The 19,168-nt window shown below is 47.4% G+C and overlaps 1 protein-coding gene across 2 annotated transcripts in view; it reads left to right on the top strand.

The window, feature by feature from the left end:
* The window catches only part of nckap5l (NCK-associated protein 5-like), a 57,832-nt gene that overhangs the window by 28,602 nt on the left and 10,062 nt on the right, over positions 1-19,168 (top strand). For both annotated transcript variants that reach the window (XM_046366003.1, XM_046366002.1), the window contains exons 3-9: positions 5,122-5,256; positions 5,430-5,537; positions 5,658-5,777; positions 6,584-6,682; positions 7,060-9,750; positions 9,864-10,276; positions 10,408-10,546. In XM_046366003.1, the coding sequence (XP_046221959.1) occupies positions 5,122-5,256; positions 5,430-5,537; positions 5,658-5,777; positions 6,584-6,682; positions 7,060-9,750; positions 9,864-10,276; positions 10,408-10,546 (3,705 nt within the window). The remainder of the gene's footprint in view (positions 1-5,121; positions 5,257-5,429; positions 5,538-5,657; positions 5,778-6,583; positions 6,683-7,059; positions 9,751-9,863; positions 10,277-10,407; positions 10,547-19,168) is intronic.

Raw genomic sequence — 19,168 nt, forward strand, 5'->3', positions numbered from 1 at the left:
GGGGGGGATGAGGTTAAGGATGGGGGAGAGAGCATGAGGGTGGGTGAATCAGCTTTGATCAAGCTGCAATCAATAAATTGTGTCACTTTGGAATTGTCTGGATTAAATTCAGAAAAGAGGCATTCTCCTTTATCTCTTTGTTTTGGTCGCGATTCAAGGTTCTGCCCCACAGAGTACAGTACCTAGCAACAGCATCATCTACCATGTTATATTTAGTCTCACTTTTATGTTTTGGTTAACGTGGAGTTCACATGGAGTTCCATCCCACTGGGCACGGACGTCATTTCAACGCGGAGTTTTACTTTACGTTTGGTTGAGTTGTCCACACAGCGAGCTCAAAAACGGAATTAGCAACATGTCATTGGATTTAGACAAATGCCCTGATGTTGATGACTTTTTTGTTGTTGAAAAATCCAATCAGTTTTCCATGTTGATTCAATGCCATCACATCCCTAAACAGGATTTAAATGACGCTGAAACGGTGTTGATCCAACAAGTTTTTTGCCCAGTTGGACGTTGTGAACGTTCCCGAGAACACGCAGATGCTGTTATGCGGAAGAGGAGTTTTGTCGTTTTGTCCTGTTCATTTGTTATGAATAAACAAACCAGGTGTATATTGTACTGTAGCTTGCCTGGAGCTGTAACGTGCATTAAGTGAAGAATAGCTGATATTTATAACTCCTCCTTAACGCTCTGGCAGGTTAAGCATGCAGCTAATATCTTCCTTATGTCTTCCTTATGCCTTCATAGGAGACACGTTGATCCGCCCTCCATTACAGGCCCAATTGGCCTTTGCTCAGTTGAATACAGCTCAATCCGTCAGTTTAGATGGTGCTGCTGAGTTCTCAGACTGGCAGCGAGGGCGAGGATGGGCCAGTAATATTAGACCTGTTCAGATACGTCCTCTGGGGGTGTCGAGGTTTCCCGTAAACGTATGCACGCTTTGCACTTCGCAGCACTCACCTCTTAGACTTACAATGCGCTCATCCCCACGGTCGGTTTATGTTTGAGAACAGGGGGTTTACTGTACTGTACATGACCTGTCTGTTTAGCTCCGGGGTGAAGGGGATGACTTGGCAGGATTTCAGTACTGGTGTTAGATCAGTCTTATCCCCGACACTGTTTAATGCTCCTGAGAAACCCAGGGATATATCTCCAGACCTTCCCTTCCATTCACTGCTGTCACAGAACCCGACCACCAGCACTCCCACCATTATGTTCTGCTCCTATGGGCTTTGTCCAACAACAAAAAACTCTTCAGTATGCTATACATTACTATAGATTACTCAGTAATCTAGCTAAAGCCAACCAACAGGCTGATACATCAGTTATACATTCATCCGGCCAAAAACACACCCAGTCTTAACATGGCAGAGTACCGTTACATCTCTCCATCGCCAAGAACCTGACACTAGAGAGGGATTATTACGGTTCCGTTCTCACCAGAGAAAGTCCTGATATTTGTATTTGTATTCATTATTGATACTGTACTCTTCCTGGGGTCCAGTACAATTAAAGCAGTTAAACCGTTTAAAAAAACGTTACAATACATTCACAGATTTAATATATAATAATATATTAATAATATACATTCAGTCAGATTTCACAACACACTGTGTGCTCTACCAACTGAGCTACAGAAGGACCACCCATTTCACAACACACTGTGTGCCTTCGGGCCCCTACTCCACCACTACCACATATCTACAAAAGAAAGTCCATGTGTACGTGTGTGTATCGTGCGTATGTTATCACGTGTGTGTGTGTGTGTGTGTGTGTGTGTGTGTGTGTGTGTGTGTGTGTGTGTGTGTGTGTGTGTGTGTGTGTGTGTGTGTGTGTGTGTGTGTGTGTGTGTGTGTGTGTGTGTGTGTGTGTGTGTGTGTGTGTGTGTGTGTGTGTGTCTGTGTTTGCGTTGCTTCACTGTCCCCGCTGTTCCATAACGTGTATTTTTATTTGTTAAATCGGATTTTACTGCTTGTATATCAGTTACTTGATGCGGAATAGAGTTCCATGTAGTCATGGCTCTATGTAGCCTCCCATAGTCTGTCCTGGACTCGGGGACTGTGAGGTAGGCATGGGTGTCCAAGCTGTGCGCCAGTAGTTCAAACAGACAGCTCGGTGCATTCAACATGTCAATACCTCTCATAAATACAAGTAGTGATGAAGTCAATCTCTCCTCCACTTTGAGGCAGAAGAGATTGACATGCATATCATTAATGTTAGCTCTCTGTGTACATCCAAGGGCCAGCTGTGCTGCCCTGTTCTGAGCCAATTGCAATTTTCTTAAGTTCCTTTTTTGTGGCACCTGAACACATGACTGAACAGTAGTCCAGGTGTGACAAAACTAGGGCCTGTAGGACCTGCCTTGTTGTTAGTGCTGTCAAGAAGGCAGAGCAGCGCTTCATTATGAACAGACTTCTCCCCATCTTAGCTTCTGTTGTATCAATATGTTTTGACCATGACAGTTTACAAACCACGGTAACTCCAAGCAGTTTAGTCGCCTCAACTTGCTCAATTTCCACATGATTTATTACAACATTTAGTTAAATACAATGCTTTTAGTTTGAGAAATATTTAGGATTCATTTATTCCTTGCCACCCACTCTGAAACTAACTGCAGCTCTTTGTTAAGTGTTGCAGTCATTTCAGCCGCTGTAGTAGCTGACGTGTATAGTGTTGAGTCATCCACATACATAGACACTCTTGCTTTACTCAAAGCCAGTGGCAAGTCATTAGTAAAGATTGCCATGGGGAATTCCTGATTCTACCTGGATTATGTTGGAGAGGCTTCAATTAAAGAATACCCTCTGTGTTCTGTTAGACAGGTAAGTCTTTATCCACAGTATAGCAGGGGGTGTAAAGCTATAACACATCCGTTTTTCCATCAGCAGACTATGATCGATAATGTCAAAAACAGCACTGAAGTCTAACAAAACAGCCCCCACAATCTTTTTATCATAACTTTCTCTCAGCCTATCATCATAGAGACATAAAAAGGCTCTCTAAGGTCAGGGCGTGACAGTACACCCCCCACCCCCACCCCAAAGGTGCGGACTCCGGCTTCAAAACCTGAACCTATAGGGGAGGGTCCGGGTAGGCATCTATCGGCGGTGGCGGCTTTGGTACGGGACATAGACCCCGCTCCACCTCTAGCTCACCCCACTTTGGTGCCGCCACTGGTGCGGGAACCCTCGCCGCGGGCCACGGACTGGGGACCCTCGCCGGAGGCTCCGGACTGGAGACTGCCGCCGGAGGCTACGGACTGGAGACTGCCGCCGGAGGCTCCGGACTGGAGACCGTCGCTGGAGGCTCTGGACTGGGTATCGTCGCTGGAGGCTTCGTGCCATAGATCATCACTGGAGGCTTCGTGCCATGGATCATCACTGGAGGCTTCGTGCCATTGATCATCACTGGAGGCTTCTTGCCATGGATCATCACTGGAGGCTTCTTGCCATGGATCATCACTGGAGTGAGGAGACGTATGGGCAGCCTGGTGCGTGGAGCTGCCACAGGGCTCACCAGGCTGGGGAGACATACAGGAGGTCTGGATCTGGGAGCAGGCACAGGACTCACCAGGCTGGAGATCCATACCAGGATCTCCTCCCAAGTCCAGGATCCTTTGCCGTCCAGGATGTCCTCCCATGTCCAGTCCTCCTGAAGACGCTGCTCTCCCTTACCACGCTGCTTGGTCCGTTTGTGGTGGGAAGTTCTGTCATGACCGTCATTAAAGGAAGACCAAGGTGTAGCGTGGTGAGCATACATTTTCTTTTATTTAGTAAAATGTCGCCAACAAAAACCAGAAATGACAAAAAATGATCGTGAAGCTTACAAGGGCTATCGTACCCCTAACAAAGACAACTTCCCACAATGACAAAAGGAGAAAAGGCTGCCTATCTATGATTTCCCAATCAGAGACAACGATAGACAGCTGTCCCTGATTGAGAACCATACCCTGCCAAAACATAGAAATACAAAAACATAGAAAACAGAACATAGAATGCCCACCCAAATCACACCCTGACCAAACCAAATAGAGACATAAAAAGGCTCTCTAAGGTCAGGGCGTGACAGCCATTTGTGTAAGTGCTGTGTTTGTTGAATGTCCTTCCCTATAAGTGTGCTGAAAGTCTGTTGTCAATTTGTTTACTGTAAAATAGCATTGTATCTGGTCAAACTCCATTTAAAAAAGTTTACTAAGGGTTGGTAACAGGCTGTCGGTCTGCTATTTGAGCCAGTAAAGGGGATTAGTGGAATGACTTTTGCTTCCCTCCAGGCCAGGGGGAACACACATTCTAGTAGGCTTAAATTGAAAATATGGCAAATAGGAGTGGAAATATCGTCAGTTATTATCCTCAGTAATTTTCCATCCATGTTGTCACACCCCGGTGGCTTGTCATTGTTGATAGACAACGATCTTCTTTTTTTTACCTCTTCCACACTCACTTTACGGAATTCAAAATTACAATGTTTGTCTTTCCTAATTTGGTCAGATATACTTTGATATCTCTACAAATCAAAATCATCAAATGTATTTATAAAGCTCTTCTTACATCAGCTGATATCACAAAGTGCTGTACAGAAACCCAGCCTAAAACCCCAAACAGCAAGCAATGCAGGTGTAGAAGCACGGTGGCTAGGAAAAACTCCCTGGAAAAGCCAGAACCTAGGAAGAAACTTAGAGAGGAACCAGGCTATGAGGGGTGGCCAGTCCTCTTCTGGCTGTGCCGGGTGGAGATTATAACAGAACATGGCCAAGTAATCACGGTGGTTGTCGAGGGTGAAACTGGTCAGCACCTCAGGAGTAAATGTCAGTTGGCTTTTCATAGCCGATCATTCAGAGTATCTCTACTGCTCCTGCTGTCTCTAAAGAGTTGAAAACAGCCAGTCTGGGACAGGTAGCATGTCCGGTGAACAGGTCAGGGTTCCATAGTCGCAGGCAGAACGGTTGAAACTGGGGCAGCAGCATGGCCAGATGGACTGGGGTCAGCAAGCAGTCATCAAGCCAGGTTGTCCTGAGGCATGGTCCTAGGGCTTACTGTATGTTGGTGATTACATAGTACTTTGATGTTTTGGGTGTAAAAGTGAGACGATTGTAACATTATGAACCTCCTTGTGTTCCAGATGAGAACGATGTCTGATGCTACAGAACCGAGGATGTGTGATGAAGACCTGGAGTCAGACGAGGGGGACGTTGAGGACTACCTGGAGGAAGAAGAGAACAGCGGAGAACTCATGGACCGACTCAGAGAGCTGGAGGTGAGTCAACCCCAATCTTAATGAACTGAATATAAAGCGTCTCAAATGATGTCATTTTTCAAATATAGTTTCACCACATATTCATTGCTTTCATTTCAATTTTCAAATTTATGAGAGTTATTGTCATGCTAAACATTTACAGTTGTGAATAATCTATTGGCTTCTTTTAACAGGCAGAGAATTCAGCTCTTGTGTTGGCAAATGAGAGTCAAAGAGAGGCATATGAGAGATGTCTGGACGAGGTGGCCAACCATGTGGTCCAAGCTCTACTCAACCAAAAGGCAAACTGACAAGTCATCCTCAACAATCCATCATTTTTTTTGAAAGCCCATTTTGAATCACAACCGGTAAGACATGGGTTGTGGTTTTAATGATACGCTTTTGTGTATACATATACGCAGGATCTGCGAGAGGAATGCATCAAGCTGAAGATGCATGTGTTTGACCTGGAGAGACAGAACAGAGTGCTCTGTGAGCTCTTCCAACAGAAACTACCCAACCATTCAAGCCCTCACGACCAGGTATAAAGTAACAATCTGCCCTGAGACACGGCAACATTACACCAACTGTCACGCCCTGACCTTAGAGATATGTTTTATTTCTCTATTTGGTTAGGTCAGGGTGTGATGTGGGGTGGGCATTCTATTTTTTGTTTTCTAGGTTTCTTTATTTCTATGTTTTGGCCGGGTATGGTTCTCAATCAGGGATAGCTGTCTATCGTTGTCTCTGATTGGGAATCATACTTAGGTAGCCCCTTTTTCCCTCCTTTCAGTGCGGGTAGTTATCTTTGTTAGTGGCACTAGAGCCCTGTAAGCTTCACGGTTGTTTTTTGTTTCTTGTTTTGTTTGGTGACATGTTAAATAAAAAGAGAAATGTACGCTCACCACGCTGCACTTTGGTCTACTTCCAACGACGGCCGTGACACCAACTGAGTCTAGAGCCATGTTAAACACTCTTAGGAGAAAAAAAAGGTGCTCTAGAACCTTAAAGGTTTCTCCAGGCTAACCCCATAGGAGAACCCTTTAAAGAACCCTTTCTGGTTCCAGGTACAACCCTTTTGGGTTCCATGTGAACCCTTTCTACAGAGGGTTTATACGGAACCCAAAAGGGTTCTACCTTGAACCAAAAATAGGTTTTCTAATCTGGACAGCCTGAAGAACACTTTTGTGTGCACCATAGGAGTATACAGCCATGTCTCAGGGCAACGTCACAATCTGTCATAATCTGCTGTGTAGTGATGTAGCCTATTGTATAGAGTCCTATAACAATTTGTTTTGCTTAAAGTGGTGTACATGATATCCTAATTGCATTGAATTTACTGTTACAGGTGCAGCCAGGACCCCTCCCAGTGTACAATACACAGCTGCTGCACAATGTCTCTGACAAACAGGTGGAGTCACAGTCACAGAGTCAAGCACAAGCCAAGGTGAGGACAAAGCAAGGTCAACACTTAATCCTGAGCCATGGCTGTAGACTCCTAGGGGGATAAACACTGTCTGGGTTACGGCAGCAGTCATGACGTATACTGTTGGCTCTATGGTTTCTCATATGAAATGGATATCCTTTCTATTTCACTATTGTATTCAAGAGACCTGGACTTTCTCTGTTAAACTGATTTCCTTCACTTATGCCAACAGTGGTTTGTTCTGTCGATATTTCATACACAGTAGAAGGCTGCAGTCTGGTGGAAGTGCTATTGAAAGAAATGATTTGAATCTTGTTTATAACCTTTGTTTAACCAATTTAGTTATTGAGAACACGTTCACTCCTATGATAACAACCAGACAATATTTCTCTCAACAGGGAAATGGGTTCCACCGCACACTGCCACAGGCCCCAGCAACTCCCCCCCGAGGCCCAGCCGCATCCATGGAGGCCCTGTCCCCATTCTTCAAGAAGAAAGCACACATCCTGGAGGTCCTCCGCAAGATGGAGGAGACCGACCCCCTCAAGTTCCACCCCTCGGCAGGCAGCGTTTCCTTCTGTGACTACAGCCAGGTTCTGATGTCCACGGAGGCGGTGCTGGCTGCTGGAGACCTGTGTCAGAAGCACCAGGCACGCTGCCGCTGCTCCTGCTCAGACTCTGACAGCACGCAACACCAACAGCGCGTCGATGGTGAAGGGCGGTTATGTCCTACTCACTGCAAGAGGAGCACAGACAGTCCGGTCAAATGTAACCATATTTGCACTCCGAAGCCTAATTCAACGCCGAACCACGTCAAAGGCACACCCACCGCAGCTGCTCTAAGTGAGTTCCACATCAGGAGCACATCAGTGGAGAAACACCAGACAATGAATGACCACCAGCAACCAGCGGGTCCCAACTCTTACTTGTCAGTCACGAGCGTAGATCAGACTAGTCCAGCCAATCGGTGCCCAGAGGCAGCGATAAAGACAGGGCAGGTCCAGGGCACAGATGAAGAGGACTGTCTTAAAGGAAAATCTGAAGACAGCAGTAGTTTGTTTACCTCCCAGCTGCCTGTCCCTGGAGTGAAGGACAACCCTGAGATTGCATACTGTGAGCTGGAAACCAATGGGTTTCTCCTCTCCTCCAATGACAGTGATAATGTTTTGAGTGATGTAGTTATTCCAGAGAAAGACAGTGGCCCAGCAGAGGAGGGAGCTCTCTCAGGGAGAGCCAATGTGGCCTTCAGCCCCATCCCCTCCTCCTGCCTCATCGACGTCAAAGCTGCTGCGATCAACTCCCCGTCCAGGATCCTAAAGTTTATAAAGATCCCCACGATGGCAGAGAGGACCCAGGCAGCGGCCAGTCCTGTCCGTCTGAGCCCACAGCTCACCCGCACCTCCAAGATCCCCTGCCGTACCAATAACTATGAGGTGTACCACTCCCCCGTCCCCTCACGCAGAGCCACCACCACAGAGAGGACCAGGCACCCTCCTCCACCCGCCAGGTCAGAGTCCTACCCAGCCACCACACACTCAGCCTCAGCCCCCACCTCCCCGCCACAGCCTGAGGACGCCTGCTCCCCTCCAGCCAAGGAACTTTGCTACAGCAGCCTCTCGGTCCCCAAGTCAAGCTGTGTAGTCCCCAAGCCACTGGCCCCTGGCACATCACATACACCCAGGGCCTCTCCTCAGAAGGTCCCGTACTATGAGAATGTTTTGGAACTCTCCACCTCGGCTCAGCTGGAAGAATCCAAGGTCTCAGAGAACGTAAACACATTATTTTCCTCTCATACCAACACAGATAGTGACAGGAAGCTAGTGAATCCACTACTACAGAAAGAGAATGTCCGTAGTCTCCAGCTGCAGCATTTCTCCCCTGCCTCGGACTCCTCCTCCTCCTCATCTTCCTCATCTTCTTCATCCTCGTCCGATCAGGATGTGAACACAGAGAGCCCAGTCTGGCACGGCCACCACAGTCTGCCCAACCCCTCTGCCCTCAGACCAGCTCAGTTTCAGGGGAGCCCTGCTCACTACGCCAGCATGAAAGACAGAGGATCGCAGGACCAGGACACTAAAGAAACCACCATGCAGAACTCTGATCTCTCCCAGTCCCAGCCTCCAGCTCTCCCAGCCAAGAGACATGATCCCTCATCCATTCCCAAGAGGCCTTCTCGAGTAGCAGGGCCAGGGAGGCAGCCAGCCGAGTCTAGTCACACATTCAAAGACAGGTTGGCTGCACTTGGCAAGCTGAGGAGCTCTGAGGATTTGCAAGTCAATGTGCTGCTGCCAGTAGACAAGCCAGACCCTCATAGTGATGAGAGTATAATCACTTTTAACGATGACAGGAGTAAGACAGCGGAGAGGCCTGTGGATCATAATTTAGAAGAGCAGAGGCACTCAAAATATACAGACTCTTTGGATGGTAAGCCTAAAGGTATTCTTGGTAGTGTTGCTTTGATGTTCCCTGGTGCTTGTCAGTCCTATGATCCAGCAGCTAAGTCTCTCCTCTCTGGGTCTTTAGTCGCTAAGGCAGAGCTGGAGACGCTCTCATCCAGAGTGGGTGTGACTAATACAGACAGCCCCAATGGTAAACTGGGCCTCCCATCCCCAAACACGGACTCTCCCGTGGTTCCACACAACGTGAAATGCCCAGCTTCTCTGAACCTGTCTTACCAGGGTAAACAACCTGCACCCAGCATCCCTCAGAGTAGCAACAGCCCCAACAAAGTCCTGCCTAAGTCCCCGTCTAAACCCTGCCAGGCCCCAGCTCCCTCACCCTCAGCTGTCAGTAGAGGTGGAGCTGGGAAACCCACCCTGGATGCCCCGGCGCTGACGCCACGCTACTCGTCCAAGTCCGAGGACAGGAGCAAGCTCAACGCAAACAGGAAGAGAAACACCACGGCGCACGGAGACAGCTTTCCTCCCCCAAGGCCAACGTCAGGCACGCAACAGGAGGAGGAGAGGCACCTTGTCCCCATTGTCCCCGGCCCCACCCCCGGCCCGACGTCAGCCATGGAAGAGAAGGTGATGAAGGGTATTGAGGAAAACATGCTGAAACTGGCAGAGCAGGACCGAGACAGAGGACAGGTATTGATGGTTGTTTTCTCTAACTGTGTTGTCGTGTTGAGTCGTAACGTGTTATTATCAAGTATTTCAGAGTGTTTGCTGTCATCAATTTGATAAATAAACACTTTGAACAGGTCAGCGAGGTGAAACAGAAAGGCTCCAATGGCATCGCAAGCTGGTTCGGCCTGAAGAAGAGCAAACTCCCAGCTCTGAGCCGCAAACCAGACATACCCCCTAAAGTCAAAGACGAAAAGAAGGGTGGAGAGTGGAGGCTGAACATCCCTTCCAAGATGGCGGGGTCTAAGTCTAAAGGAGATGGGGTGGGGGTGGAGAGCCTGAATATCTCTATGCTGATGGAGAAGGCGGAGGGTCTGAGGAGAGCTCTGGAGGAGGAGAGAGCCTACATGAACGGGGTCGAGGGGGTTGGGATAGACCGCTCTGGGAGGGGTCACTCCTGTGAGGTGGTGATGGACCAATCACAGGGCCAGCTGGCTGTTATGTACAGGGGAGCGCGCTCAGACAATTTCATGCAGCAGTTACTGAACAGGTGAGGAAATGATAGAAGCAAGCACTGTTGGATTCTATGTATAAGCCAGTTAAGATTGATCTGATTTTGATCAGTTGTTTTGTGTTGCCTTTCCTTTAATAAACCAATTCCGTTATCTGGTGTGACTGTAGGGTGGATGGGAAGGACTTCAGTGGCATCAGTGTGGCTCAGAGACGCCTCTCCTTTGACTGTAAGACTTCCAGACCGTTCAGCAGCCACCATACTGACAGCATCATCAGCCACACCGCCAACAGAGAGGACATGCAGAAGGTAGGCTGCAGCTGAGTTACAATGAGTATTCATTAGAGGTTCACAGCAAAGGTATTGTAAGTCATTTTATTTATTTTTTTCCTTGACATGGTCAAATGACTCAAGCATTTAAAAAAAAATATATAGATCATTTGATACACAGAAACTGGAGCCCACTTTGTGTGTAGGCGTCTTTCTTCATGCCAAACAACTTTGCTTCAAGGACCTTTTAAGGTCCATCATTCTGGAAATTGGGAAAAACCTTTGAAAAACCTATTCCCATGAACCATAATAACACGATGTGTAGGCCCATGGTACAGCTCTTAACTTAGTTTGAGGAAAAACTAAGCGATTGGTGATAAGAGAAGTCATTGATAATTCAATAGTTTTAAAAATAGCTTCTATTTGACCAAAATTCCATGATGTACATTCAGGCAGATGGGTGAATGCAGTTCAAGCATGAATAACTGATTCGTTTTGTCACCCGCTGAATATGAACACCCGCTGAATGTGAACACCCGCTGAATGTGAACACCCGCTGAATATGAACACCCGCTGAATATGAACACCCGCTGAATATGAACACCCGCTGAATATGAACACCCGCTGAATATGAACACCCGCTGAATATGAACACCCGCTGAATATGAACACCCGCTGAATATGAACACCCGCTGAATATGAACACCCGCTGAATATGAACACCCGCTGAATATGAACACCCGCTGAATGTGAACACCCGCTGAATGTGAACACCCGCTGAATGTGAACACCCGCTGAATATGAACACCCGCTGAATATGATCACCCGCTGAATGTGAACACCCGCTGAATATGATCACCCGCTGAATGTGAACACCCGCTGAATATGAACACCCGCTGAATGTGAACACCCGCTGAATATGATCACCCGCTGAATGTGAACACCCGCTGAATATGAACACCCGCTGAATATGAACACCTGCTGAATGTGAACACCCGCTGAATATGATCACCCGCTGAATGTGAACACCCGCTGAATATGAACACCCGCTGAATGTGAACACCCGCTGAATGTGAACACCCGCTGAATATGAACACCCGCTGAATATGAACACCCGCTGAATGTGAACACCCGCTGAATATGAACACCCGCTGAATATGAACACCCGCTGATTATGAACACCCGCTGATTATGAACACCCGCTGAATGTGAACACCCGCTGAATATGAACACCCGCTGAATATGAACACCCGCTGAATATGATCAAAAATATAAACGCAACATAACATGCAACCATTTCAAAGATTTTACTGAGTTACAGATGATTTACAGGAAATCAGTCCATTGAAATATATCCGTTAGGCCCTAATCTATGGATTTCACATGACTAGGTCTACAGATATGCATCTGGTGGGACCACCATTTGGCTCATGCAGCGCAACACATCTCTTTCGCATAGAGTTGATCAGGCTGTTGATTGCGGCCTGTTGAATATTGTCCCATTCCTGTTCAATGGCTGTGCGAAGTTGCTGGATATTGGCGGGACCTGGAACATGTTGTCGTATACTTAGATCCAGAGCATCCCAAACATGCTCAATGTAGGGCTGGGCAATATGGCCTAAAAATCATATCTACATTTCTTTCATACTTATAGCCGATCCACAATGTACAGTGCATTCGGGAAAGTATTCATACCCCTTGACTTTTTCCACATTTTGTTACGTTACAGCCTTATTCTAAAACGGATTAAATATTTTTTTCCCTCATCAATCTACATACAATACCCCATAATGACAAGGCTAGAACAGGTTTTTAGAATTTATTTGCAAATGCAATTGATTGGACATGATTTGGAAAGGCACACACCTGTCTATATAAGGCCCACAGTTGACAGTGCATGTCAGAGCAGAAAGGAGGAATTGTCCGTAGAGCTCCGAGACAAGATTGTGTCGAGGCACAGATCTGGGGAAGAGTACAAACAGATTCTGCAGCATTGAAGGACCCCGGGAAGACAGTGGCCTCCATCATTCTTCAATGGAAGAAGTTTGAAACCACCAATAGTCTTCCTATAGCTGGCCAACCAGCCAAACTGAGCAATTGGGGGAGAAATGGCCTTGGTCAAGGAGGTGACCAAGAACCCGATGGTAACTCTGACAGAGCTGCATAGTTCCTCTGTGGAGATGGGAGAACATTCTAGAAGGACAACCAACTCTGCATGACTCCACCAATCAGTCCTTAATGGTAGATTGTCCAGACGGAAGCCACTCCTCAGTGAAAGGCACATGAGAGCCCGTTTGGAGTTTGCCAAAAGGCACCTAAAGGACTCTCAGACCATGAGAAACAAGATTCTCTGTTCTGATGAAACTAAGATTGAACACTTTAGCCTGGATGCCAAGTGTCAAGTCTGGAGGAAACCTGGCACCAACCCTACGGTGAAGCTTGGTGGTGGCAGCATCATTCTTTGGGGATGTTTATCAGAGGCAGGGACTGGGAGACTAGTCAGGATTGAGGGAAAAATGAACAGAGCAAAGTACATAGAGGTCCAATCAAATCCAATTTTATTTGTCACATGCTCCGAATACAGCAGGTGTAGTAGACCTTACAGTGAAATGCTTACAAGCCCTTAACCAACAATGCAGTGATAAGTAAAAAATATTTAAAAATAGTTAAAGAGCAGCAGTAAAATGACACTAGCGAGGCTATTTACAGGGAGTACCGGTACAGAGTCAATGTGAGGGGGCACAGATTAGTCAAGGTAATTGAGGTAATATGTACATATAGGTAGAGTTAAAGTGACTATGTATCAATAATAACCAGAGAGTAGCAGCAGCTTAAAATGAGGGGGTTGAGGGGGACAATGCAAATAGTCTGGGTAGCCATTTTATTAGCTGTTCAGGAGTCTTATGGCTTGGGTTAGAAGCTTTTAGAAGAAGCCTTTTCAACCTAGACTTGGCGCTCTGGTACCGCTTGCCGTGCGATAGCAGAGAGAACACTATGACTAGGGTGGCTGGAGTCTTTCATAATTTTTAGGGCCTTCCTCTGACACCGCCTGGTATAGAGGTCCTGGATGGCAGGAAGCTTGGCCCCAGTGATGTACTGGCCAGCACTACCCAAAGTTGTGCCTTGCGGTCGGAGGCCAAGTAGTTGCCATACCAGGCAGTGATGCAACCAGTCAGGATACTCTCAATGGTGCAGCTGTAACACCTTTTGAGAATCTGAGGACCCATGCCAAATCTTTTCAGTCTCCTGTGGGGGAATAGGCTTTGTCGTGCCCTCTTCACAACTGTCTTGGTTTGTTTGGGCCATGATAGTTAACTGGTGATATGGACACTAAGGAACTTGAAGCTCTCAACCTGCTCCACTACAGCACTGTCGATGAGAATGGGGGTGTGCTCGGTCCTCCTTTTCCTGTAGTCCACAATCATCTCCTTTGTCTTGATCACGTTGAGGGAGAGGTTGTTATCCTGGCACCACACGGCCAGGTCTCTGACCTCCTCCATATAGGCTGTCTCATTGTTGTCAGTGATCAAGCTACCGCTGTTTAATGATGGTGTTGGAGTCATGCCTGGCTATGCAGTCATGGGTGAACAGGGATTACAGGAGGGGACTGAGCACGCTCCCCTAAGGGTCCCCGTGTTGAGGATCAACATGGAAGATGTGTTGTTACCTACTCTTACCACCTGGATGCGGCCCATCAAGAAGTCCAGGATCCAGTTGCAGAGGGAGGTGTTTAGTCCCAGGGTCCTTAGCTTAGTGATGAGCTTTGAGGGCACTATGGTGTTGAACGCTGAGCTATAGTCAATGAATAGCATTCTCACATAGGTGTTCCTTTTGTCCAGGTGGGAAGGGCAGTGTGGAATGCAATAGAGATTGCATCATCAGTGGATCTGTTGGGGCAGTATGCAAATTGGAGTGGGTGTAGGGTTTCTGGGATAATGGTGTTGATGTGAGCCATGACCAGCCTTTCTAAGCATTTCATGGCTACAGACGTGAATGCTACGGGTCGGTAGTCATTTAGGCAGGTTACCTTAGTGTTCTTGGGCACAGGGACTATGGGGTCTGCTTGAAATATGTTGGTATTACAGACTCAGTCAGGAAGAGGTTGAAAATGTCAGTGAAGCCAGTTGGTCAGCGCAGGCTCAGAGTACACATCCTGGTAATCCGTCTGGCCCTTGTGAATGTTGAACTATTTAAAGATCTTACTCACATCGGCTGCGGAGAGCGTGATTACACAGTCGTCCGGAACAGCTGATGCTCTCATGCATGCTTCAGTGTTGCTTGCCTCGAAGCGAGCATAGAAGCTATTTAGCTTGTCTGGTAGGCTCGTTTCAGTGGGCAGCTCACAGCTGTACTTCCCAGCCCTAGGCTGTGCTTCCCTCATACGACACCGTCGGAGCCGGTGTAGTGCGATTCAATCTTAGTCCTGTATTGACTCTTTGCCTGTTTGATAGTTCATCTGAGGGTATAGCTGGATTTCTTATAAGCGTCGGTGTTATAGTCCCGCTCCTTGATGGTGGCAGCTCTACCCTTTAGCTCAGTTCGGATGTTGCCTATAATCCATGGCTTCTGGTTGTGGTATGTACTTACGGTGAGAGTGGGGACGACGTCATCGATGCACTTATTGATGAATCCAGTGACTGATGTGGTGTACTCCTCAATGTCATAGGAAGAATCCCAGGAACATATTCCAGTCTGTGGAAGCAAAACAGTCCTGTAGTTTAGCATCTGTGTCATCTGACCACTTCTTTATTGACCGAGTCACTGGTGCTTCCTGATTTAGTTTTTGCTCGTAAGCAGAAATCAGGAGGATATAATTATGGTCAGATTGGCCATACGGACAGCGAGGGAGAGCTTTGTATGCGTCTCTATGTGTGGAGTAAAGGTGGTCTAGAGTTTAATTTCCTCTGGTTGCACATTTAAAATGCTGGTAGAAATGAGGTAAAATGGATTTAAGTTTCCCTGCATTAAAATTCCTGGTCACTAGGAGTGCCGCCTCTGGATGAGCGTTTTCCTTTTTGCTTATGGCCTTATACAGCTCATTGGATGTGGACTTATTGCCAGCATCGGTTTGTGGTGGTAAATAGACAGCTACGAAGAATATTGATAAAAACTCTCTTGGCAAATAGTGTGGTCTACAGTTTATCATTAGATACTCTACCTCAGTTGAATAAAACCTTGAGACTTCCTTAATATTAGATTTCATACACCCGCTGTTGTTTACAAATATACACAGACCGCCACCCCCTGTCTTTACCGGAGACAGCAGTTCTATCTTGCAGATGCAGCCCAAACCCCGCCAGCTGTATTTTATCCATGTCGTCGTTTAGCCACGACTCTGAAACATAAGATATTACAGTTTTTTATGTCCTGTTGGTAGGATATTTGTGATCGTAGCTCGTCTATTTTGTTATCCAATGATTGTATGTTGGCTAATAGGACTGAGGGTAGAGGCAGATCACTCACTCGCCGTCAGATCCTTACAAGGATAATGAATTCAGGACTTGTGAAGTTATACCTAGGCTATATATAACACCCACTAATAATTTAATTATTCTATCAAAATAATAATAAAAATGATCTGGCTTTCAAGTCTGTATATAAAAATGCCCTTTTTTGCTAGTGATTAGCTGGCTAATTTTTATATTTACAGTTTAGCCGATTTGGATCTACAGTATTTGCTAGCTAACAAGGTTGAACCATTTAATTGTTATGAACATACCGTTCTGTCTGTCTCCAACTGTTTGGAAAGCATATTAGCCTGTCCAGATGTTTGTTCATATGTTGAAATCAAGTGGGCTACCTTATTTCTCAGAATGAATTTCCAGTTCCTTATATAATTGTGTTTTAAGCTGGTTGCACATTTATCAAAAACAGACTAGACAGCTAGTATAACAATGAATTAGGTGGTACCCCAATGCTGTGTGTGACAAACTGAGCATTCATTTTCCAGAATCAATATTCATTCACACTCTCAGTAGTGTCTGCTCGGCGTGCAATTTGAGTAGTTGAGACATAAAAAGAGTATTGTTAGTGAACGTATCCTCTATTACAGTAAAATTATGTCTCAATGTGTTTGTCTATATGACCGATTCTGTTGGACCAAATCTTAAATACAAATAGCGAGTTGAAACTGCATTGTTAGAGAGGAAGATGTGGTCTATCATCATTGTTGGCGTGAGAGGCTGGAGGGTCAGTAATACAGGGCAGCGTCAATCAGGGACAGAACGGCAAGAAACAGGAGATAGAGGTTTAATCCTAGACACATGAAAGGTGGGATGTATACAGAGGGTGTGGGGCAACAGAAGATAAACAGCAGAGGGGCTAAGAATTTTTGAGATGGGGAAAGGGCCAATAAAACGGAGGGGAAGTTTACGGGACTCCATCTGGAGAGGTAGATCCCAAGTGGGCAGCCAACCCTCTGCCCAAGACGGTAGTGGGTAGCAGGGACGGTGGCGGTCCGACCTGTTGCCGATACTTGGAGGTGATCTTGAGAAGAGTGGGCCGGGCTCTCTTCCAGGTACGGCGACAGCGGCGGACGAACATCGGGGCCAAGGGTATGCTGACCTCTTCCTCAGGGAAGAGTGGGGGCTGATATCCCAGGGAACACTCGAAAGGCGAGAGACCAGTGGCCGAGCAGGGAAAGGTGTTGCGGGCGTATTCCACCCACACTAGTTGCTGATTCCAGGGGGTGGGGTGGGCAGAGACGAGGCAACGAAGAGCCGTCTCCAGGTCCTCGCTCCGACTGGCCGTTAGACAGGGGGTGAAAACCAGAGGGCAGGTTGGCCGATGACCCAATGAGGGTGCAGAACGCCTTCCAGAAACTGAGGACCACGATCGCAGACAATGTCCACCGGAAGTCCATGGATCCGGAAGACGTGCTGCACCATGAGCTGGGCCGTCTCCTTGGCTGAGGATAACTTGGGAAGGGGAATGAAATGGGAAAATTTGGAAAACCTATCCACCACTGTAAGGATCGTGGTGTTTCCATCTAATGGACGGAGACCAGTGACGAAGTCCAGGGATATATGAGACAAGAGGTAGGGAGGATGGTCACGGGGTCCGACGGTGTAGCTGCTGGGCTATGGAAGCATGAGACTGCTTCACATTCTTGGACCCCGGGCGGTAGGAAATCGTTAATTGAACCGAGTGAAAAGCAGGGCCCATCAAGCTTACCTAGAATTGAGGCGGTGCGGAGATATTCCGGGTTCTTGTGATCAGTCCACACTACGAATGGATGTTCCGCCCCCTCTAACCAGTGCCTCCACTCCTCCAACACCATCTTGGCCGCGAGTAGTTCTCGATTTAAGACGTTAAGACGATGGGAAAGGAAAACGCAGGGATGCGACTTTTGGTCCTTGGCAAAACTCTGGGACAGAACAGCCCCCACTCTGAATGAAGTCTGAGGCAAGCTGATGGGACGGTCCGGATGGGTTAAAATGGGAGCTGTAATAAACCAATGCTTGAGGTCCGAGAACGCCCAGTCAGCTGCTGGAGACCACGTGAATGGAACTTTGGGAGAGGTGAGTGCTGAGAGAGGGGAAGCCAGGGTGCTGTAACCCCGGATGAAGCGGCGGTATAAATGAACAAACCACAGGAAATGTTGCAGTTGTACTCTGGATGTGAGTTGAGGCCAATCCATCACCGCTCTCACCTTGTCAGAGTCCAGCTGAATATTTCCAGCAGCAATGACGTACCCTAGGAAGGAGATGGAATTCACATTTTTCTGATTTAACAAAAAGCTCTCGTCTGCCCCAGAGTCAATGAGCACCCGGAGAGATTTGGACTGGTCACCCCACAACAGAAAAGCATGGAGAGGGGTGCGAGTAATGGAAGAAGGGAAACTTCCCGTACGGCTCACCAGCGTACTCATACCTGCTTGATGACCATGGTCTTTTAATGGACAAGTAGATATGTAATGTCCTGCAGTTCCACAATACAGACAGCTCTCGGTGCTCAGTCTGCGTAAGTGTTCATCAGGAGAAAATCTGGCCCTGCCAAGTTGCATGGGCTCCAGAGGAAGCAAGTCGATGGCCCTCGGTGATTCCCGTGGGAACTTGGGTGACATCGGATTCTCCCGGGTACTTCCGGGATTCCTCGGAGGTGAGGCTGGCACCTTGGACGAGCGAGTGTGACAGGGAGCAGACTATTACAGTCAAGGCTATGAGAGAGTCGAGGTCCATGGGAAGCTCCCGGGCTGCGAGCTCGTCTTTGACTACCTCTGATAATCCATTCAGGAACGTGTCGAAAAGAGCTTACGGGTTCCAGGCATTCTCAGCGGCCAAAGTGCGAAAACCTACTGCATAGTCTGCCACACTATGGGAGTCTTGGCGCAGATGCTTACGAGCAGCCTCTCTCCCGGACAACAGAGAATCGAACACCTTTCTAACCTCTGCCACAAACTCCTCCAGACTGAGGCAAATGGTGGATTGTTGCTCCCACACTGCCGTAGCCCAGGCGAGAGCCCTCCCAGACATCAGCGTCATCAAGTATGCTATTCTCGAGTGATCTGAGGGAAACGAAGAGGGCTGCAGCTCAAAGATGAGAGAACACTGGGAGAGAAACGCCAGGCAGGATCCTGGATCTCCAACATAGCGCTCTGGAGGAGGTAAGCAGGGTTCTCTGGAAGCCGGGCTAGATTGGGCAGTAGCACCACTGGTAGCG

This window comes from Oncorhynchus gorbuscha, linkage group LG10 (genome assembly GCF_021184085.1).
Source record: "Oncorhynchus gorbuscha isolate QuinsamMale2020 ecotype Even-year linkage group LG10, OgorEven_v1.0, whole genome shotgun sequence".
Taxonomy (NCBI): Eukaryota; Metazoa; Chordata; class Actinopteri; order Salmoniformes; family Salmonidae; genus Oncorhynchus; species Oncorhynchus gorbuscha.